Here is a 24475-nt window from a genome sequence, read left to right as displayed (position 1 = left end):
GGAAGCAAGCCACATTTGCAAAAGTGAAGAAATCTAGAAAAGAAAATGACTCCGAGAACTATGTCCTCTACTCAGCACTTACAAGCCATACTTCAAACAAATCTAACTCATGGGTGATCGACAGTGGTTCATCCAGACACATCACCGGCTTTAGAGAAATACTAGACTCCATGATAGAGAAAGATGATGAGGAAGTAACCATCGGAGACGATTCTTCACATCCAGTCAGAGGAATTGGAACCTGCACCATCAAACTGAAGTCAGGCATGTCACTACGACTTGAAGAAGTACTATATGTTCCAAGCATCAAAAGAAATCTAATCTCCATATCAGCACTAGAAGATCAAGGATACAGAGTGACCTTCATGGAAAACAAGGTGTTGGCTTGGCCAAAGAGATCCTCCATCAAAGACGCTAAGGTCATTGGTCGAAGACCAGGCTATTTGTATGAGCTATGTACAGAGCCCAATCTAGCATTGATCCATGAAGCAACTAATGCAAATGAAGTATGGCACAGGAGATTAGGTCATCTGAATTATAGAGCTTTGTCAACCATGGGAAACCTTGTCACAGGTCTACCTAAGTTGAAGCAATATCATTCAGAGGCTTGCAAAGGGTGTGCCTTAGGTAAAAATACCAAAAATGCATTTCAGAATAGTACTAGGAAAACTAGCAAAGTTTTGGAGTTAATTCATTCTGATGTATGTGGACCTATGTCCGTACCCTCGCTAGGGGGATTTTTGTACTATGTAATTTTTGTTGATGACTACTCTAGGAAGACGTGGATCTAGTTTCTGAAATGTAAAGAATCAGAAGAGATCCTAAGTAGGTTCAAAGAGTTTAAAACATTAACAGAAAATCTCTCTGAAAACAAAATTAAAACCTTAAGAACTGACAATGGGGGGGAATACACATCAAAATTATTTAAAGACTTTTGTAAAAATTCTGGGATTAAGAGGGAGTTATCAATACCTTATAATCCACAACAAAATGGAGTAGTTGAAAGGAAAAATAGGACCATAGTAGAAGCTGCCAAAGCCATGATACTAGATCAAAATCTAAACTTGAACCTTTGGGCAGAAGCAACCAACACTGCTGTGTACATACAAAATAGATGTCCTCATTCACACCTTGAAGATAAAACTCCTGAGGAAGTCTTTACCAAAACAAAACCAAATATCAGCCATCTTAGGATATTTGGGTGTCCGGTCTATATTCATGTACCTAAAGAGAAAAGACTAAAACTAGAACCCTCTGGAAAAAGGGGAATACTTGTAGGATACAGTGAAACTTTTAAAGCCTATAGAATCTATGTACAAGGACAGAGAAATATTGAACTCAGTAGGGATGTAATCTTCGAAGAAGATTTAGCCTTCAAAAGGGCTCAAAATACAATAGAACCTGAAATTCATAATCCTACTTCTAACCTAGAAGAAGAACCTACTCCTGAGCTTCAGAGGGAGTATCTTGAGGAAACTATAAGTGAAACACAAAACCCACCTATAGATAATCACAAGAAAAGACCACTATGGGCCACCAAAACTATAGCAGAAGCTCAGAAGTTCGCTGCTCCTTCAGGAACCTTCAGGGAAAGCAAGAGGCCTAATAAATTCATCAACTATATTGCACTTATGAATGATCTCTCTAAAGCTGAACCTAACAATGTTTCAGATGCACTCAAACATAAAATATGGATAGATGCCATGACTGAAGAATATCAGTCCATTATGAAGAATGATGTTTGGGAGATCGTTCCTAGGCCAACCAAGAAGTCTATCGTGTCTTCTAAATGGTTATTTAAAATCAAGCATGCTGCAGATGGCAGTATTGAAAAACACAAGGCCAGATTTGTAGCTAGAGGGTTCTCACAAAAGGAAGGAATAGATTACGAAGAAACTTTTGCACCTGTTGCCAGGTACACATCAGTAAGAGCTGTCCTAGCCATTGCAGCAGCAAAGGGGTGGAAGGTACATCAGATGGATGTTAAGACAACATTCCTAAATGGCGAGATCATGGAAGAAGTCTACTTAGAGCAACCTGAAGGGTTTGAAATTCATGATGCAAAGTCTCATGTGTGTAGACTCAAGAAAGCTCTTTATGGGCTCAAACAGGCTCCCAGAGTTTGGTATGAAAGAATTGACACCTACCTCTCAAAGCTGGGTTTCTCTAAGAGGGATGCAGATCCTAATCTCTACCTCAAAAGAAATAAAGGTGATATGTTAATATTAATTTTATATGTTGATGACTTATTAATTACAGGAGATAATCACCTAATAGATCAATGCAAGAAAGATCTATCCACAGAATTTGATATGAAAGACTTGGGGCTTCTTCATTACTTCCTAGGATTGGAAGTATGGCAGAATTCTGATAATATTGTACTGAACCAAGGGAAGTACACCTTGGACATATTGACAAGATTTAGAATGCTAAACTGCAGACCCATGACCTCTCCTATGGAAACCAACTTCCATAAACTTAAAGAAGCAGCAGCAGAATCAAGACCTACTGACCCCACTCAATACAGGCAGATGATTGGGTCCCTGATGTATCTAGTAAATACAAGGCCAGATATCTGCTATGCTGTTAATGCCTTAAGTCAGTTCATATGTGAACCTAAGGAGATACACCTGGTTGCAGTAAAGCATATAATGAGATATCTACAAGGTACCCTAAAGCTTGGTCTTAAATATGAAAAGGTTGACATAGATCTACATGGATTTACAGATTCAGATTGGGCTGGCAGTGTGACTGACAGAAAGAGCACTTCAGGGTGTTGCTTCAGTTTAGGGTCAGCCATGATATCCTGGATCAGCAGAAAACAATCTTCAGTAGCTCAGAGTTCCACAGAGGCTGAATATATTGCAGCTTCAATGGCTGCCCGAGAAGCAGTATGGCTAAGGAAATTGCTCGTGGGATTATTTGGAGAACCTATGAAACCTACATTTATTCAGTGTGATAATCAAAGTTGTATAAAACTTTCTGTAAATCCAGTATTTCATGACAGGTCCAAACATATTGAGATTCCATATCACTATGTACGAGATATGGTTGACAGGAATGTGATAAAGTTAGAATATGTGTGTACAGGAGATCAGACTGCAGATATTCTGACCAAACCACTTTCCAGAGTGAAGGTTGATCACTTCAAAAAGGGTTTAGGTATGATAGAAAGGTAATCTGCTTTGTAATCTATACTTACATATATTTAAGATGTTTAATGTGTAAACTTCTTTGTCATGTCTGGACTATCTCTTGGCTTCTTGCCACCTGTGTTCATATCTAAGAGGTGACGATCTTTCAGATACTGAACACTTGTATGTAGACATCATAAGGTGACGATCTTATGATAGTCAAACCAGTAATCATGTTGGATCACTGGTAAGTCATGGATGTGCCATGACCATGTTGTGATACAACATTTGCACAAATGTTATTGCATTATCACAATTTGGATATAATGAGAAATTAAGCACTTCTCATATGATTATCCTTGTATTGCGTGTTAGGCAATACTGATATCACGTGTAGGTGATATCTCAACCATTGATCATGATTGGATCTCTGGTAAGTCATGGATTTGCCATGACTATGTTGTGATAAACATTTACAAATGTTATTGCACTTATCACAACTTGGATATGATGAGAAACTAACCTTTCTCATAGACTTATCCTTAAGTATTGCGTGTTAGGCAATACTAATATCACGTGTTAGATGATATCTTGATGAATCTTACAAATCACATGTTTTGGTGATTTCTCACATGATCAGGTGATGATTCTCTTACTTTTATCACATGTTAAAATAATACTTTATGTCACATACTCAGGTGATGTTCTTCTATTTTGTATCATATGTCTTGATGGTACTTCTCATGTATAAATGATTTTTGTTGATTGACATTATCTTAGTTATGAAAAGGAAATGTGATGCAGGTTGCCTTATCTATCTTCCAAAGCTAAGAGGGAGTGTTAATGCATGGTAGCTTATGCAAGATAAGATATTTCTAACCTTCCTTGTTCTGTTATTTACATGCTTCATGTCTAAACTTATATTGCATATGATTATCGGATTTTACAAACATTGCTTAGCATATTAAATGCTATAAGTTATCGGGTTATTAGCCGATACATACTTGCTATCGGGTGCATAACTATTGGCACCGATCCACATCTGTTATCGGGCTTAATCATCGGGCATATTTGTTATCGGGCTTAATACATACACCGCTTCATTTGGAATTAACAATGGTTAACAACTGCACCGGTTGGATTACATACATCGTGCATTTTGAATCATCGGTGTTTACATGAACCGATTCATTATCTCGATCAATCATTATATTATATTACAATATGCTATCAAGGTTTTGAACCGATAAACAGCCTTGTGTTAATGGAATAATTACAAAGGCACCGATCAATGGGTGCATTGATCGGTCATGCCTAAAAGGCATGACCGGTCAATACACCAATTGACCGGTTGCCTAAATGATATATATACCAATTGAATTCATTTGGAGATGACATAGAAAACATAAAATGATCTCTCTTTCAGACCTGCAGATAAAATCAGAATTATTAGACATCAACATAATTCCTCATATACATTTATAGCATACATAGTTCATAACTTGTTCTTTAATTGAAATTGAAATAACTTTACAATAGCATCTTTGATCATTTTGGAACTTGCGAATTTGGGAATTGCTCTGGAAGAGTGATTTTGGTCTGGGACGCAAACCTCAGGTCTGAGCTTGCTGGGACGTAGCCCTCAACAAGAGTTGACAGTGGATTTATCCAGGATTGCACAGAGATTGTCAGAGGTAGAAGACACATCTTCTTGGCCTGAAGATTCAACGTGCATATTGGGGGTTTCAACAGGGCAGCTGGTCTATTTCAGTTGGCACGTGATTTGCAACAGCTTCCACGCCTCCTTTGCAACCACGCCTTGTTTGTATGTTGGCTTGAAGGGTTATATTCAGCTTATTTGGTCTTCCTTGTTCGTTGCCAGTAATATTCCTCCATCTGGCATCAATCCAGATTGAGAACAACTCCAAATAAATGTATGGATTCTTGCTGAATACAAAACTAGGTTATTTTCCTGGTATGATTTGTAGTATTTTCAGATTGCTTAATTGTTCTTACATATGAACATTGTTTACTGTTTTATTTCACAGTTGTTGCTATTTATCACATACTTTACTTATAACATCAAAACCCAAAAAGAAACAATCCCTTTCTGCAACTTCTGTCTATTCTATAAGATCACCAGCAAATTAACAAAAAAATAGTATGTTTAATTAAGAATTTACAGCAGCAACAGCAAAAGGATCCATTTGGGATCTTTCAGTGGTATCAGAGCATAATCTTGCCAACCTGTGGGGTGGTAATTGCATTCACTTGGTGTGATTGGATTTGGTTTTCAGTTGGACATAAAAAGAATCATCATGACAGGGTTATGTACAAATAAACAAGCAGGGAGGGAATTTGATCAAACACCTTCAAAGAGTTCAAGACACACTAGAGGTACAACTACATCTAAAAGTACAAGGAGGAGGCCCCCTGTTAAAACATTCAATGATACAGTCATAAGCAACTATCATGGGTATTGCTCCCTTCTAAAAAAGCTACAGGATATGCTTACCTTCACCCAATTTATGGGTATTCCAGATGAAGCTGAAGATGCTATGAATTCATATCAACTGCAAATAAAAAGAGAAGAACTGATTGACTCATCCATAAATAAGGTTTGTAAAAATGTCTATGAGGAATTTGATGAACATGCTACAAGGGATGAAGTGGTACCTATGAATGTTGAAAACATCTCACAAAGGTATGGCAACCATTCTGATTTTTATAACAGCAGTCCTTCATATGAACACAATGATGATTCAAAGGTCATGGCACATGAGGAGGAAGTTGTAGGAAGGATTCCTACAGTTGACACGCAATATATGAGTGTTAAACAAGAGGGATGCAAGGGGAAAACAAGCCATAAGAGCCCTGACTTTTATGACAGCAGTCTTACTACCGAGCATAATCAAGATTTCGATGCTTTGGTGCATGAGAATGATGGTTGTGAGGGGTCATCTCATGCAAACACTCATTGTTTGGGTGTTATTGATGTTTTTGATATTGAAGATACATGTCATAATGAGTCTGATTTTTCAAATCAGACCTTAGAAGATGGGAACAAAACAGAAAATGTGCCTAATGGTGATGGTTCCGAGGAGAGTTTGACTGATGTGTGTGAGTCTATCTTGATAGGGGAGGTGTATGTTGAACTTGGCAAATCAGCAACCTCTAGCATGTCATTCGAGCCACCCCACAAGGTTCATAACAAAAGTGATATAACTTCTCTTCCTCAAGATATGGCAGCCTTTGGTCAAGAAGAGAATAATGATTTGCATTCTAGACTTGAATGTACAAATGGTGCAATCATGGGTTATGATAATGTGAATAATACAATCCATCATAAATCAGATTTTGTATATTTTGGGACAGCTGATATAGAGCAATCTAAAAGGATGAATGAAGGATGGTTGGCAAGAGCCAAGCAAGCCAAGTTGATAGCTCATCAGGCCAAGCTTCAACTTCAGCACATTCATGATACTCATCACCATATTGGTAAGGAGGAACACGAGCTATCTAATTCTGATTTTTCAACTGATATTGGTTATTTTTTACATGGTGGTGATGGAATTGATAATGAGGCTCATAGTGGACCAGCCACTAATGAGTTATCCTTTATTGGCATAGAAGGTGTTCCCAATGCACCTTTCATTTTGTCACCTCTTTCATATGATAAGGCAGTGTTGTACTTATTGATTGGTGACTCAGTTTTCTTAGATTTGACAGTCCGCTATGAAGATCGGCATGTAAGGGACTTCATTTGTTACATGGCTCAACATAACATTTACTTAGCAACCTTTAATGAAGGCACATTAATTTGTGGAAATATAGGTAAAGTTACAACAACTGTTTGGAGGTCTTGGAAAAGTATTCAACACACTTTACTTGTTGGAAATTGGCTCATTGATGGATTCATATCAGCATTGATGGTTGGTAGTACTTGTGGCTTCAATTGGAGTGAAGTTCTTAGCTGGTTAGATGATGTTCAGATTCACAGCAGCAGTATAATGAGTATTGACATGATAGATGGATATGACAGTGCAAAGATTTGCGATCCTGGTATTGACATGTGTGGTGTATTTCTTCAGTGGATCCATGATGAGTTGTTTCACTTTGGGTATAAAAATGTTTATATCAGAGTAGCGCAGCGGTTGGGTGAAGCAACGTTTATCAGATTGATATGGGATCCAGTGAATTGGTTTTCAGTGTGTAGGTGCAGATTGCTTGAGGGCAAGCAATCTTCGGGAAGGGAAGATTGTAATGTCCCCTTTTCTAGGTGACATGAGATGAGCAGGGGTTGACCTACCATTCGAGTTCCCGTAGGTCAATGACATGGTTAGGGGACTCATTTTGAGGGTCATGGAGCTTTGCAGGGGCTCTGTGAGCCATTTTGGACCTTCAGACGACAGTTCCTATTTTTTAGGGAGAACTGGCAGTTGACTGAATGACCACCTGGGGGACCAAGGAGTAGAGTAGGATCCTTTTGAGCAGTTACAAGTGTTTGGAGAGAGGTTCCTACTTTTTAGGGCGATTCCCTACTTTTTAGGAGGTTGTGGCAATTTCCATATTTGAGGTTCCACGGGACCATACCATGGTTTCAGTTTCAGGAAGATTGGGTGTGTTTCCTAGTTTCTAGGAGTATCCCTAGATTTTAGGGATGGGACTGCCAGTTGGCCCATCTTGTCCGACATCAGTCACAAATAGGTGACGAAGTTAGATTCATGTTTGGTTGGTTATTTTGGGCTATTATTGGATCTATGGAAATATTTTAATATATTTAAATATTTCCCAAGTTAGCGATTAAATAAATTAAAATAAGGCTATGTATATAGCCATTTCGGAGTAATAAGGGGTTTTTGGCTTCATCTGGTTTGATATGCCTATGTGTTATAGCTCGTTGGAAAGGTCTTGAACTTTGCTACATGATTCTCACCTCCCAGAGTCTTTTTAGATGCTTTAAGCTATTTATTCGCAATGAAGTGATATTTTTCTATAGTTTGATGCCATAATTGGGAAAGTGTCACTTTAATTATAAAGTGCAAGCTTTATTATTCTTTAGGGTTCGACTTGCAAAGGGAAAGGAGTTATAAGGAGACGAAAACCTAATTGATAGCATCTTTGATCATTTTGAAACTTGCGAATTTGGGTATTGCTCTGGAAGAGTGATTTTGGTCTAGGACGCAAACCCCAGGTCTGAGCTTGCTGGGACATAGCCCTCAGCAGGAGTTGACAATGGATTTATCCAGGATTGCATAGAGATTGTCAGAGGTAGAAGACACATCTTCTTGGCCTGAAGATTCAACGTGCATATTGGGGGTTTCAATAGGGCGGCTGGTCTATTTCAGCTGACATGTGATTTGCAATAGCTTCCACGCCTCCTTTACAACCACGCCTTGTTTGTATGTTGGCTTGAAGGGTTGTATTCAGCTTATTTGGTCTTCCTTGTTCGTTGCCAGTAATATTCCTCCATCTGGCATCAATCCAGATTGAGAACAACTCCAAATAAATGTATGGATTCTTGCTGAATACAAAACTAGGTTATTTGCCTGGTATGATTTGCAGTATTTTCAGATTGCTTAAGTGTTCTTACATATGAACATTGTTTACTGTTTTATTTCACAGTTGTTGCTATTGATCACATACTTTACTTATAACATCAAAACCCAGAAAGAAACAATCCCTTTTTGCAACTTCTATCTATTCTATAAGATCACCGGCAAATTACAAAAATATAGTATGTTTAATTAAGAATTTACAGCAGCAACAGAAAAAGGATCCATTTGGGATCTTTCATTCATACTCATAGTTTCTACTTGAAAATGTATAATAGCAGCATAGGTTTATAAATGTTTACAAAATTACATATAATGATATGTCCAACTCCAAATGTGAAAAACAACAATGAACAAACTAAAGAGAAGACTACATCTTCCTCTTTGTATTTCTCCTCCTTCACACCCTACAAATCTGTCATAACCAAGCAAGAATGCCAAATGAGGGCAAAAAAACAAAAAACTCACTTTTAAAACTTGCATGACGTTTTTTTCTGGGTCGTGCGAGTCCATCTAAAAGACTCGCGAGTCCATGCAAAAGACTCGCGAGTCTTTCAGTTGGACTCGTGGCTCCCATGGACTCGTGAGTCCGTGGCGAGTCTTAAAACACTATTTATTATAATACTATTTTACTTTTTAATAATCAAATTTAAATTTTTATTAAGATTAATCTAATATATTTAAAATATTCAAACTAGATTTATATTAGTCGAATATTATCACTAAATTTTTGGGGAGATTTTATCTTTGTCAAACTCGATCTGAATTTTATCTTTGTTGAACTTGACCACAGACACAAACCTTGATATTTCCTGTATATAGTTATATTGATAAAAAAATAGTTTATACTTTATTGTTGACGCCACTTTAACCAATGAGTAATACAAATACATGAATAATATAACCAAAAACACAATACACAGTTACATATAATGTTAGTGATCCACTCTAGCATTTTAGTGCGTGAGTTCTCCAAGTCTTTAAACACAGTTTAGAAATCATACCAATTGTAAAAGTAGCTCATAGTATTCACCATTCATTTTTTTCTCAGCATCAACAAAGGCAAAATCGTATCTGCAAAACAGAAAACAGAGGTTTCATATTTAGTTTCTTAAATTCAAAATGCTTTTTGCACAAGATGTAGTGGACAATTAGAAAGAAAGGCTGCTGAGAAAAAAGTTGTATCCAGTGTATTTATCATGTTATTTTGTAAAGTATCTTGGACAATATAAGTTAAGAGTCTAGATGGTGAGAACCCCAGATGATATCACGGGCTGGCAATACACGCTAGGTTTCATTTCTTCACTTACATCTAGCCAATTCAGTAATTGAAGGGCACAATATTTGGGGGTAATAATTATCAAATATTTAATATTTTACATGTGCAAAATTGAATTAGGAACTGAATTTCCAAGTCATTCAATTTGTGGTGTAGATAAGATTGAAAGGTAGAAGATTATTCGTAATCCATTTTATTAAGTTATCATAAATTGGGCATTGATGCATAAAATTTAATTACGTGTCTCTTCTTATGTTTTACTTTTTCTATGTTTTCTTAAAGTAAAATTTTGTGGTTCTCACAAATTGTCTTTTAACGCTGAATAGCATGTATTGGCAACAGGAAAAGCCAAAGATCCATCTACGAGCTATAGCAATGCCTCAGAAAAAGAGCATAGCATTGAAAGGCCACTAACAACTGCAAAAGAAATTTACTTTTAATATTACAATTGTCTGGTCTTGCAGTATTTGTTTTGTTTTCAGAAGTGTGTAAGATTCATTTATGTGATAGATCAGTCAGCTAACATATAAAACTTGCACACACAATTGCTTATATAAAATTCTATAAAATATATTTTCATTTTGACTAATTATTCTATCATCGTTCACACATACTTTGAATGTGCAATTTTTGTAGACACACCCTTCTAGAGTTTGCAGTCTGAGGTTGTGAGTTCACAGCAACAAAGAAAGATGATTGTGGTGTGCCAACATACTGAAGTAACTGTGATGAGAAGTATGGTTAATATTGTGGTAATTAGACAAAATTGGTGTAGAAGTTGGATGATTAAATTAGAGAAAATCCAAGAATACAAAGACGATTGGTAATGCCTGAAAGATTAGGACAATCTGGTGAAAATTATAGGAATTCAATAATAGAAAATGAGAAGGCATTATATTTTCAGCTATTTTTATAAGATTTTTTCCATTCCAATCATTTGTCACAAAATTTTAGTTATATCGTTGGCCAAATGATTGACCAAACTGAAATATGGTGGTTATTTGGGCCTGGTTCACTACTAAAGTAAATTTTGGCTGCAGACAAAGGTCATATTCTCTAATCCTCACTTGTGATTAGTTATTTGTTGGTGGTCATATCATATTGCAAGGTTAATTGGGGAAATAATTTATTGGAAATTCATTTCCAAAGAGCCGTTTCCTAAATAAGTCAACGGTATGGCATGCTTCAAAAGTTCTTCATGTTGTATTTTGGAATGATTTTCTTATTTTTAGTAATTACACATTCAAAGATATAAAGAGAAGTTAACAGATTTTCTCAATATCAACAACATAACATAGATGACCAATAACATGCATAGCAAGTTAGCACAATATCAACAACAGGATGTAGCAAGGATGAAAAATAGATCTGGCTATAGCTGAGAAATAGATGAAATACATGTATATCTGGTTTGAAATAGATAATAGCAGATGACAAGTGCTGGATAACAGAATGAAAGCAGAACCACTAGGGGTGACCTCCCCAGTGTTTTGATAAGAAGCAGAATGAACTTGATTCATAACAAATAGCTAGCAAACCCCTATATATAGCCAGTATAACATTATCAAAACCCCAAAGTCATAATGAGGTAGACTACAAAGTTACAAATCCAGAAATTAACATGACTTAGTCCACAATTATGAATGTCACCTGTCAGCTGCCCCATAATTCAAGAACATGCACATGGTTAGGAGAATAACATGCCCCATCCCTTAAAGATATAAGGGGGAATAAGGCAATTAGAGAGGCAAATAAGGATTATTTTTGGGGTTTCCTCTTTGAGAACAGTTTTAATAAGAATGAGGCTCAAGAAGGGCTTATTGAGCTTACTGTAACCTTGTCATGAATGAAACAAATAAAAGATTTGCTGAAGGAAATTTCTATTAGTGAGCTAAAATGGTTATCTTTACCTTTCAGCTGGATAATTCACCTGGTCTGGACGGCTTTGTTAGCATTTTATTTCACACCTTTCAATGCAACACAAAACAAATCAATGCGTAAAGTGAAATGTTCTTCAAATTATAAGGAGAAGCTTCCTTTGCGTAATGTCCCCTACTAGGAGACAGCCAATTTCCCAATAATTAACATACATCAATAAATATTATTATGCCTTAAATTAAGCTTTTGAGATTAGAGAGCAGCTAATTCTTCATAATACAATCAATAACCAATTATATTTAGGGTTCATCCTTATTGCTTCCCTATCCCTAATGGAGGATGGGGAATTAGTGTGCTAGGGCACTTGGAAACCAATCTACAAGCAAGCTGCCTCAAGGATTTAGGAACACAGGTCCATACCCCATCTTGGGACTTCTCCCTCAAGATTTCAAGAACACCTGTCCATACCCCATCTTGCGACTTACCCGTCTTGTGAGGAATTACTCTGCCTCTCCCTACTCAAAGCAACCTATCCTCACAAGGCATTAGCGAGTGATTAAGGATTGGGCTATGAATATGCTACTATCTCCGATTACTGAGGCAATGTACAAGTATCGATTGACCTGAACCTGATTCCTTAATATCAGATTATGCCCTTGATTGATTTCTTGTGAAGGGTGTCATTGTCACATTAACTCCTTGTTCGATCTAAGTATATGTTTATCTGATCTTGCTGAGCATAAATATATATATATAGATATATAGATATAATGATTGTTCTAATGAGTATCAACCCTTAATCTCTGCACCTTTGATGCCTCATTTTATATCTTCTCATATATTTGGAGTGGCAACTATATGGAGGGAGGCACCTATTCAAGGAGTTGCTTCTTTCAATAATCAATTTTCTTAATAGAGATCGCACCATATAGCATTGGGTTTCTCTAAGGTAATCGCACCCCAATTATTAATTAATTTATGATTAGTTATATATGACCATTCTTCCATGGCAGCAATCTTATTAAGGACATTATGTTGATCGCTATGTAGTATTATTCGATTGTCTTGAATCTTGTAAGCTTATTGCTGATTGGAGGATTCGTGGTAATGGCCGCTGACTTACATTGCCCGATGGAAACATAGAATCACTCAAATACTTATCATGTGGTACCGGTGCGATAATCTTATGGTCATGCTGCAGTAGTTACTCATAGTGTAGATGCAGGTGATTGAATTGGTTGATTTCAATGTTCTTATGTCTAACCACGTTCTTGGTCAATGATTGTTGAGCAACCCATGGAAATTGCATTGTTCCCTAAATATGGTCGAAAGACTAATTTATAAATGCTCAAGTCCTTACCTATCATCCTTCAACCCTAGAGGAAAATTGTGAAGTCTCATAAATAAGACGATTCATGATTTTCTGATTAATGGATATCTCTTCGAGACAAAGCAAGGGATGAGCCTTTTATATATTAAGACGTGGATCAGGAATATAACACACATCTATGACCTTAAATGCAATGTTCTCATTGGGAGGAATGAATTTTATATCTCTTTTTGGTCCCTCATATTTTGTTGCCAAAGAGGAAATATTGTTTTGCCTTAATTTCAGAGTAAATTTTTTTTTTTTTTTGACATCTATAGGGTGAGGAGTTTTTCCTAATCATGAATCCAAGATATAACAGACAATTATAACAATTTAAGGCATAGTTTGTTATACTCCATGGTCACTTAGAAGTGTTGACAGTGTATCCTTGCCTACTGAGCTTGTTAAATTGATCTGTGTACAGTCTTGATAGAGAACTCTCTTGATTAAGTGATGTCAATATCCATTGAAGTGTCCTTGGTCTAAGCACATTAGAGAGATTGATATTTATTTAACTAATCCTTTAGGTCCTTATTGACTTGAGAAGTTCATTGCCTTAAAGAATAATTAGTAATTCCTTTGCAGAAACTTGTCTCGCTTGACTGTGTTGAGGAGTTAGATCTTTGTAGAACCAACTCTTAGTAATGAGAACCTTTTAATTGTGTCTACTGGGTTTTAGGAATCTGATGGTTGGAGCTATCCATAAGTTTCTAATCAGTATCTTCAAATAATTAGAAAGGCTGTACATCTTAATAGACTATTGCCTAGTCTTGATGGATAATTATTGTACCTTGAAAGGATTTAAGCGTACTTGAGAGTTTTCATACAGTACATCCTCAAAGATTCGAAGCACACATACAAGTGTTTATAAGTTGTGGGGTGTACAAGTGATACCTGAAAAGCACATGTGTGGAAAATACATTTTGCATGAATCCAACTCATCAAGTACGAGCACATGCACGAAGACATAAGACATGACTCATATTCGTGAATACACATAAAGCGTAAGGCATGAAGAAGCATCATAAGGAATGATTCATACACACAAATTTACACGTAGAGTATGAAGCATGCACCTGAATATACCTAAGGCATGAAGCACATGAATACACATATGGCATAAATTATACACAAAAACGTGCGTAGGCAGGGATCATACACTCAAGGCATGAATCACACATTTGAATACATGTAAGGTATGAATTGTACATGTGAATACGTATGTACACATGAATACACTTGAGGCATGAAGCATACATGCGAATACACATAGTACATAAAGCATGGAGCATACACATGAATTTACTTAAGTCAAGAAGCATATGTGTGAGTATATATAGTTATGAGAAAGACACTTATGTACAGCATACATACGTTAGACAAGAAAGAATTGCATGTAAGTCAGAAAGCATACATGATATAGGTACTTAGAGAATGCACATGGAGTAGGTACTCTGAAAAAAACATCACTCCTGAAGTAAATATGCTTTAGATATGAAGCATTTGAGCAAGGCATATAAAATGCACACGGAATAAACACGTTGAAAACACATGTAGCATATTCAAAGCATAGGGCATACATTAGGAAGGTGCATGATGTGATCATGTTGAAAACAAGACAACATGGAGCAATCACATAAGCATGCAAACCAAGCATAAATTAGAAAAGAACATGTATAAAACATACAATAGAGCAATCATGCTGAAGACAAAGCACACATAAATATCTGCAACTTATGAGGTATATATACATGAAACATACATTTAAGAGGAATATACATAAGGCACATTAATACACTTAAGCGTAAAACATAGAGCATACACATGAATATACTTAAGGCAAGAAGCATTCACATGAATACACATGAAGTATAAGTTATACATGTAAGACACATAAATACGAGCAAGGCATTGATCATATACGTAAGCATTCACATACATGTAGAACATGAAGCATATACATTGCAAGGCATGAAACTTGTAAGGCATGGATACACGTACGACATGAGTCATACATATGAATACACATAAGATGTGAAACACCTATAGGAATACACATTAGGCATATATGAAGACATATAGGGTACTAAGTGTACATACAAATATACAAGCATACACTTAGATACATTCAAGGCATACAAATATATTTGAGGCATACGAAATTACATAAAGTATGAAATGTATACTCCAGGAATAGATGCAAGGCATGAATCATAAATGCACGTAAGGCATTAAATATACACCTAAGGCGTGTAAGGCATGAAACCAATGAAGCATAAATGCACGTAAGGTGTGAATACACACAAAGTATGAAGCATAAATTTACAAAGTAGAAAGCATAAACTTGTAAGGCATGAACAAATTCATCCTTTTCTGTTCTTATATTTAATGTTACATTTGTGGACGGAATGCTTGGTTAAAAAATTGTGACAAAATTGTTTATAGCTCAAAAGCTTCTAATATCTGCAGTTTTGTTGCAAAGTCGTTGTTGACAACATTTAAAAAAGTCACAAAAGCGATGCAGAAATGCTCAATTTTTTAACAATTTATTGTGATTTTTGTACTAGTAATTTCTCCGTTTTAGTATAAACTTGAGACTATGATGTCTTTTTGTGATGTTAGTAAATCATCATTAGTTTATGATTCTACTATTTTTGACCATGATGCATGATTGATCTTTGAGTGGTAACTATTTGTTGTTAACTAATGTTGGTTACATAGATTTGTCTCGCAGGTTGGCAGGATTAAAGCTCTAATACCAATTGTAATGTCCCCTACTAGGAGGCAGCCAATTTCCCTATAGTTAACATACATCATTAAATATTATTATGCTTTAAATTAAGCTTTTGACATTAGGGAACTTATTCTTCATAATACAATCAATAACCAATTATATTTAGGGTTTATCCTTATTGCTTCCCTAACCCTAACATAGGATGGGGAATTATTGTGCTAGGATGCTTGGAAACCAATCTACAAGCAGGTTTCCTCAAGGTTTCAGGAACGCAAGTCGATACCCCGTCTTGGGGAATTATTGTGCTAGGGTGCTTGGAAATTAAGGCTATTTCATTTCTTTGTGAGTGCATAGTCTCCTTCTTCACCATTTAATTATTCTGTTATGTCTTTTGTTTTCAGATAGCATTTTGAAGATAAACATTTGATAGAAGCCTTGGTGTTCATACCATTAAGGACTGGCTGATTGTCACTCCCCCTGCATGGTTAGTTTGAACCCATTTATATGCTCAGTTCGGTTGTTAAACATCAAGTGAATGAATGTCAAAATTCTGCATTTATGTTTAGTAGCATGAAAATTTAGTTCCCTTTGAAGATTACACTGGATTTTTATAGCATTGTGCTTTAATAGCTGATAATGTTAAATCTGGTTTTTTGGAGGTTTCTGTCTGTTTTCCTGAACATGTTATCTTAGATTAATCAGATTTTTTCTCTATCTCTTTTCCCCTTTCCTCTTTCTCTTTTTTTTTACCAGGAAGAAACCATACAATCTAGCTGAGATAGTATCAATCCAACTGAAATCTACCGATATAAGACTATTAAACTTTAGGGAACTCACTCGAAAGTCGTTCATCTAACCTTAAGTTCCCTTTGTGTTTCCAGCAAAACACATCAAACCACTAACTTATCTTGCAGTAAAGACCTGACAACCGAAACATTGAGGTAATCCCCATTGATCAATTAAAAACAACACTAGGGATTTCCTTATCTCAAGAGAGGATAGGATTCTTAGTATTCTATTCTGCGTTGGCCGGATGGAACCGTAGTGATGCAATTTCAGACACGTCAACAGGAACGTGCCAGGGGCGTTGTCCCTCGACCTTGCTAGGGGCACCACCGCTAGACCCCCATCAAACTCATTTGACACATTTATATTTTGCATAAAATTTATATTTCTTCAAAAATTATGTTTTTTTTCAAAAATCTAAGTGTTTTTTAACGTCCCGAGTTTTGCGAAGTTTTTGTCGAGTACTCTCCAAGTTGATTTTTTTGGCTTTTTGAGTGTCAGAATTCCAAGTTTATGAATTATGGAAGAAGTTATCCAAATCATCTCCAAGCAAAGTTTTGAAAAGATACTAGAAATGGATTTTCATATGAGATGGGTAATAACACTTATTTATAACAAGAGTAGCTTTTCCCCTAAGCCACTTCACAACTAGATGGATACAATGAACTTTCTAGAAACTTCTCACCTAAGTGAATTGCATAAGCATTTTGAGAGTGATATCCATGTATCATTACTGATGCTACAACTAACACTACCACAACAAGCATGAATAATGACGTCTATTAAGTGGTAGCCTAACAGTATCTTTGTAAGTCCAAAGTCCCAAGTTCTAATCTCACTCTATGATAAGACAGCCCACCACCTGATGGACTCTCCATTGATGGGGCACCATGACAATGTAGTTAAAATTGTAGGCATGCATAACATGCTTAACTTTATATCTTTAGTATGGTGCCACATTCACAATAGGGCTTGATGATGCAAGCAAGTACCCTGACTAAAAAAGGAACTACAATATAATGAGATTTGCACCAAAAATAACTCGCTGCCATTACATTATGAAATATCTTTGCAAATGTGTTGTGATTTAAAACACAACATTGACCAAACAAACGTGCTTGAATTCCCATCCTTAGTATGATGCCACATCTAAGTTGGACCCTAGTAATGACCCAAAGTAGCCTTTGTAGAGAAAATTAACATCACATTAACATATTATGAGATTTATACCAAAATAATTCATTCATTACATTATGAAATATGTTTACAAATGTGGTGTTTTGACATATAACATCGATTCAACCAAAACCAGAAAAAACTCTTAAAAACCCAATCAAACAAAAGAAGCTTCAGAAAAGTGATTAACAATCTCAACTTGTTTGGTTTTAATTTCCAATACCACCTTCTAAAGTTGTTGAATCGCACAGTTTGGATACTTGAGTCTGCTCAAAACTGATTCAGTTTTTGTCTCTTGTGCAAGGATTTGCTTATTAAAATCTGTGATAACAATGTCTGTGTCCTATAACTAGTCTAGAGCTGCTAACTCTGATTATGGAACCATAGAACTGATCTCTTTACTTAATACCATCATCTTTAAATTCAAGACTCGATTGAGGAGACTAAAAAAATCAATGTTGTGTAGGAAGTTTAGTTTTTGTATTATCAGTGTTTTCAGTTTTTATAGTAGCAATGGGGGGTTGCTAACATTCTAGAAAAGACTACTACAGTTATGCAAAAAGAATGCAACCCTTTTGTAAAAACTATGTTCAGGCAGCTGATTTTGAAGATTATTGCAAAAGCCTTATAAGTTATATAGACTTCATGAAATTTCTTATTTAAATCCTGAGATTACCACAAGGAGACATTCCTTTTAACCAGGTAAAAAGGATTTTACTGGATTTCAAAATTATTGAAAACCACAGAAATTCCCAGATAAAAAACAGCATATACCATTGAAAATCCTCTTTAACCAAACAAATTCAGAATACCAAAAATTTGAAGTATGAAATTGAAGTTAGTCGAATCCCTCTTATCAGTTGGATTGCCTACAGAGATTGCCTCGACTGAGTTGACTCAGGTCAGAATTACACAAGTTTAAAGCTCCTTAACAACATATATCACCATAATTACTAATTTGAATGAATCAAGAGGAGGTAGTCAATATAGAAAAACCAAAGAGATTCAAATAAGAAGGAAAGCCAAATCAATGCAATGACAAACCAAAAGAGAGACGAGACAAGGAAAAAAATCAGAAGAGTTTATATCAACTTTACTCACCTATTAGCTTCACCATGGTTAAGTAAATCATGTAAAGTATCGATTGCCAACGCATGCCTTACTTCTACCTACAAGTCATTAAAAAGTCACCAAAAATTTGTATAATTCTGTTAGGGTCCACTCAAGCAAGAGTGATTAACATTTCACTGATCACATACATTCATCCTATTGCACTCTTTATAGCTATGTAACAAAGTAACAGCAGTATTATAGTAGGATATAGCGACAATGACCAGACAGCTATGAATGCAAATAACAGCAGCAGACAGCAAGCAAATGATGATTCCATGACTATTAAAGACTAAATAAATTTAAGCCGAAGGTTGTAATCAAAGATGTAAATGAAACATCATTTCAAAATGATGATAATTGACTTAAAGAAATATGTTTCAGAAGCTTCATCAGAACTATAATTGATTTGTCCCACATCCTCTAAATTACCTTCTTTTCCTTAGAACTGAATGCTCAAAAATCTGAAAGAAAGGAGGGGCCAGGGCAGGGGGGACAGAGGGAAGGGGGAAGGAGAGAGAGAGAGGGGAAGGGGGAAAGAGAGAGAGAGAGGGGAAGGGGGAAAGACAGACAGAGATACAGAGACAGAGAGACAGAGAGAGAAATGTTGTACCCCTAAAAAAAATCATTATGTCCTAAGCCCTTATCTTTTTCACCTAAGCACAAGTCATATTTCAAATTTTATCTTGTTTTGCACATGTCATTTTGTTGTTTCTTGTCTGTATCCTTGCGGAGTTATCAATCATTTGAATCCAAGTGAGAAAAACAAAGTTCAATCAGCGAAACCCATGTATGGAAGGAAGGTAAGCAAGAAAGAAATCAAATTTTCAGGGTGATTAAAAAAGGAATAAGCAAATTTTCAAGCAAAATGTGCAGAGCACATATAGGCACACGCTTATATAGTAAGAATAACATTTTCGAAATTCAGAGTCAGCAAAGCTTTACACTATCAAGTGCAAAACAGTACAGAGGACACAACAATTAGGGTTTATCAAAATTTGCAACCACACACAGTCATGGACCTTAGAATATGAAGATAAGTTTTCAATTTCAAAGTCTCTTGGATACTGATAAAAGTTAAAATGCACACCTGCTAGGAGGAGACAGATTTTGAACTCAAGATGCTGCACTGACATGTATAATCGCATGTTAGGGGATCAAAAAACAGATTTTTCAAAGTCTAATCACATTAAGGCATTAGATGCACATCTGGCAAGGGAAATGGTTTTCTAATTATCAAAAACTGTAGCAGGTTTATAGTCGCATGCCCAGTGAGGAAGAGATGATTTGACTCTCATACACAACTCCACAATAATAAAATCCATCTCATACCAAAATGATCTATAAACTCTTAAACTCATAGAACTTAGTGTTGATGGGGAGATGTAGCACTTCCATCAACACAGAATAAAATGCGTTGAGTACATCCTACTCTCTTTTGAATAAGGAAATCCTATATCCCTTTGACTGTCCAAACAGAATAACGTCAAGGTTCCTAATGTCAGGCAATGACTAAGCTTAGGATAACTCAGGGATGATGTGATTTGCTGGTAATCTCAAGGGGACTTATGCATCCGACAAGCTGGCATACATTTGATATAGCATTCTGACGATGCTTTAGTTCTAAACTAGGTAAAATAAAGAGCAAAGGGATAGGGTTTAGAGATCCTAGGGACATTGATAGCAATGGTTGATGCTTCAGATAGATAGATTTCAAATAAAACTAGCTCCTGCTTAGCCAGAGATAAAATCACATCTCCACAGAACAGTGCAATCTCCAAAGGGAAATAAAAGGATTTTCAGACTATGAACATACACTTAGTACCCAACTCTAGCGCAACTTGGATGAACATTGACAGTTGAACTAACAACAATAAAGGGGTTCAAACTAACCATGCACAGAGACCTACAGTCAGCAAACCTCCAATGGAGTGAGCCTGAAATCAATCGGATACCCTCACACTTCACCATTAAAATCATTGAAATTTGGCTGATTTGATGAAAAGAAACCATGCAAACAGGATGAGGCAAATGACAAAACACCATTTCTTCAATGCTTTATTCACTTGCTTCAACTGCCATTACAACAATTTTTGTTCAACAATTCCTACTCTACTCCTAATTCTACTTCTAACATCTACTGTCTACCTCTATTAACCTTCCGACTCTCTAAAATTCTAACCTTGCTAACCCCTTCCAATGAGAGAGGCATTAGCCTTTTATAGATTTGACATTTTTAATCAATGACCAGGATTCAATCCATCCAATGGCTTAGATTTGTCCTCTAGAAACCCTAACAGCTTTTAGTTAACGATCTAAACAACCATCAACCACATCTTCAACCAATTTCAACTACCTTCAATTAATCCCACTAGAAGACAAAGGTTCATGGGGCTCAAGGCACAAAAAGACAAGCCTGGCAGCTGGGTGAACAACTAACTTTAGACCCACCTCTTGAATTGCATTAAATTGGGCCAAAAAGTAGTCATTTTACAATAGGTTAACCCCTTTTTTACAATAAATCATTTCCAGTTGTTCTTTTTCTGTTTCTACATGTCTCTTGTAGCATTCTTGTGTCTACCACTGCCTTCTAGTGTTCTGGAAATGGCATCACTTTGGTCTTCTGCACTATGGTAGCGGTCTTTGCTCATCCACCCCCTTGTATTTTGTCTTTGTAGCATGCTCATTGACATCCTCAGGGTTTTGACCTTGGCCTCATTTTCATTTTATCTTGGGAATCCTCCTTGCACAATTGGGAGATGCCATCTGAATTGCATGGACCCTTGGTTCCTCTGGATGATCCCTTCCTCTTGGCTCTTCTCTATGATCCTGTCTTCAATTGGTGCCCCTGGATTGTAATGCTGCAGAGCCTCTCTTTGTCCCAAGCATCTTGTCATCAGCTCCATTGAGCTCTTCATCCTACGTGGACAAGCAAGCCAAGGATCAATCACCATTTCATTTAGTCATTCATTCATCACCATCACATCCATTGGTGGTTTGCTCCGGATTGTAATGCTGCAACTTCTAGCCCTATTGAACATTACACTGATATCATGTCCCATGAACTAGGATCTAGAAGGTCATTTTGGGACTAAGGGAAAAGTGATCAAGGAAGAGCCAAGAATCAAACTTGGCACAAGGAAATCCTTCAAGAATAAGGCCAAATCAGATTTCCCATGTCAGTATCGAATTTCAGACTTAACTCAAGCCTAGGGGAAAAACTCGGTGAAAATCATGGAGCCAGGAAGACATTTAGGATTAACATTTGTTCCAAATCTCAGTGTAAACACTGAAATTTGTGATGAAAAGAGCAAATTCGGTCCTAACTTTGCCATTAGGACACCCCTTTGGGTTAATGACAATTCCCTGTTTCAGTGCTGTCACCGAATTTTGAACTGAAAGAAGAAAGTTCGGACCTAACCTCGGGGTTAGGAAGGCTTTTGGGAACAAGCCTTAATCAGCTTTAGCATGCATGTACTGAACTTAGAGAGTAAGGGTGAAAGTTCGGGTTAAACTTCGGCACTAGGAAGAAGTTTGGGATTAAAGGCTCATTCTAACTTTGCATGCTAATACTGAACTTAGAGGTGCTGGGCAAAAGTTTGGCCTAAAACTCGGTCTGAGGAAACATTTTCGGAATAGGCCTTAATCCTATTTGCTTGCATGTACCAAACTTAGGAAAGGTTTGGGTGGAAATTCAGTGTTAAGACACATTTTAGGAATAAGTAAATTCCTGATTGGTATGCAACCACCGAACTTCAGGCCTTGGTTCAGAACTTTGGTCAAAACTTAGGGGTTAGGAACAGTTTTGGGATTAAGGCCTAATCCCACCTTTAATGCTACCACCAAATTTTGATCCATGAAACTTGGTCATGGCAGCATTTCTCGAAGTTCCTGAAGTTCTTCCAATCACCAAGTTTGGGGAGATCATGAGCAAAATTGGCACTAGGGCAGGTCTTTGGATTGGGCCTTGTTCCCACCTAGAGTGCAAACACCGAATTTTCAGGTCAAACTCCAAATATTAATCTCAAGTTCAAATCTGGCCAAATTTGGCCATTGAAGGCCCTTCTCCCTCCTCTTCATTTTACTTGGTTCTTCTCATGCTAAAACCTCACCCAGTGCTCCATACACCAAGCTTCCTTGCCCCTAGGATGTACTACAAATTCAGGCCTACAGGCTTGGATTCCTGATACACTTGTGCATTCTCAGCTCTCTCTCTCATGCTAGCAAGGCAGAAGAAAGAAGAGGGGGTCCTTGTTGGAGACGGGGAGTGTGTGCAAGGCACAACACTTGGTAATCACAAAAGTTATTTCTGCTTGTTGCTTGCTTGAAACAAATGAAGGTGCTTAAAATGTAAGAACATAGAAAGCATAACAGAAATAAATACTGCAGGAAAGTCATAAAAAACTCACACAACTCCACAGATTTTTATCTTGGAAACCCCGTAAGGGGAAAATCAGTTTTTATGGTGGTGGCAATTGCCTTTCTACTTAGTAATATTAATTTGGAACGAATCGTACAATAGTGGGTGCACCCTCTATTCTCTGCCTATCTCCATATATATTCTTTTATTGCTCTCTTACAATACTCTTTTCAATCCTCCCATGATCTCAAACACATGCTTTCGCCTCCTTTCATAGAACTGTTGTTGATGCATTCTCCTGGATCTGTAAAATTCCCACCAATGCTGGAAGTCAAAACAGCATTTGTTCATTCCAAATTCTGAATTGCACAGTTGGGAATCACTACTGCCATCACGGCTCTATTCTGAACACTTCCACAACCACATTGCAGAAAGACACTGCTGCAGTCATAGTCCAGTCTTTCTGCTCTATTACCTGACCAGTCTTGTTTTGTTCCTTGTTGAGGTTCTAGATCCATCTTCTTGTTCATGTTTTGTTCACCAGAGCCATATGGATCATTTCGTTCCCCATTTATTTCATCATTAAAGCCCAAGCAATCTAATTCCAGTGTACTTTTGGTTTGCTGAGTTAATCCTAATTCCTAGTAATGCCACCATGATCAAAATAGACTTATGTGTTCTCTAAATTCAGTTTTTATGCTTCTCCTTCATTGATTGAATTTATTGTGTATTTATGTAACTTATTTTATTTGCTGAATTCATTGTGTCCAAGTCAAATGTTGGGCTGCCAAGATTTAGCTGAGTCTAAGTTTTTGAACTATGATCACAACCATAACATATAATAAACTAATAGAGTCATTATGATAATATAAAAAATGTGTAGAAGCTGAAACCAGCAAGAACATCAAATAGGAGAAACTCATTTAAATTAAGTTAATGCACAGAATATGAAAAATAGAAATACATGAAACCTCAAAAGATCAAAAATATAAATGCTGACACCTATTTGTCAAAAAGATCAAAAGGGGTCAAAATTCTCCTAGATAGAGTAAGGCAAAAGAAGAAAAGATAGTGTTCCACTTGGATTTGAAAGG

The 24475-nt window shown here is 36.6% G+C and overlaps 1 protein-coding gene across 8 annotated transcripts in view; it reads right to left on the bottom strand.

Annotated features, from left to right (window-relative positions):
• The window catches only part of LOC131050876 (uncharacterized), a 149784-nt gene that overhangs the window by 37972 nt on the left and 87337 nt on the right, over nucleotides 1-24475 (bottom strand). For 5 of the 8 annotated variants that reach the window (XM_059213914.1, XM_059213915.1, XM_059213916.1 and 2 more), the window contains exons 5-6: nucleotides 19013-19080; nucleotides 9694-9763 (exon numbers count right to left, since the gene is read on the bottom strand). In XM_059213914.1, coding sequence (XP_059069897.1) covers nucleotides 9694-9763; nucleotides 19013-19080 — 138 coding nt within the window. Of the gene's footprint in view, nucleotides 1-8986; nucleotides 9105-9693; nucleotides 9764-19012; nucleotides 19081-24475 lie in introns of those variants that run through there. The other 3 variants (XM_059213913.1, XM_057985173.2, XM_059213917.1) reach the window with 2 other exon arrangements.

The sequence above is a fragment of the Cryptomeria japonica genome, chromosome 11, assembly GCF_030272615.1.
Source record: "Cryptomeria japonica chromosome 11, Sugi_1.0, whole genome shotgun sequence".
NCBI lineage: Eukaryota > Viridiplantae > Streptophyta > Pinopsida > Cupressales > Cupressaceae > Cryptomeria > Cryptomeria japonica.
This window is presented reverse-complemented; position numbering and strand designations above follow the sequence as displayed.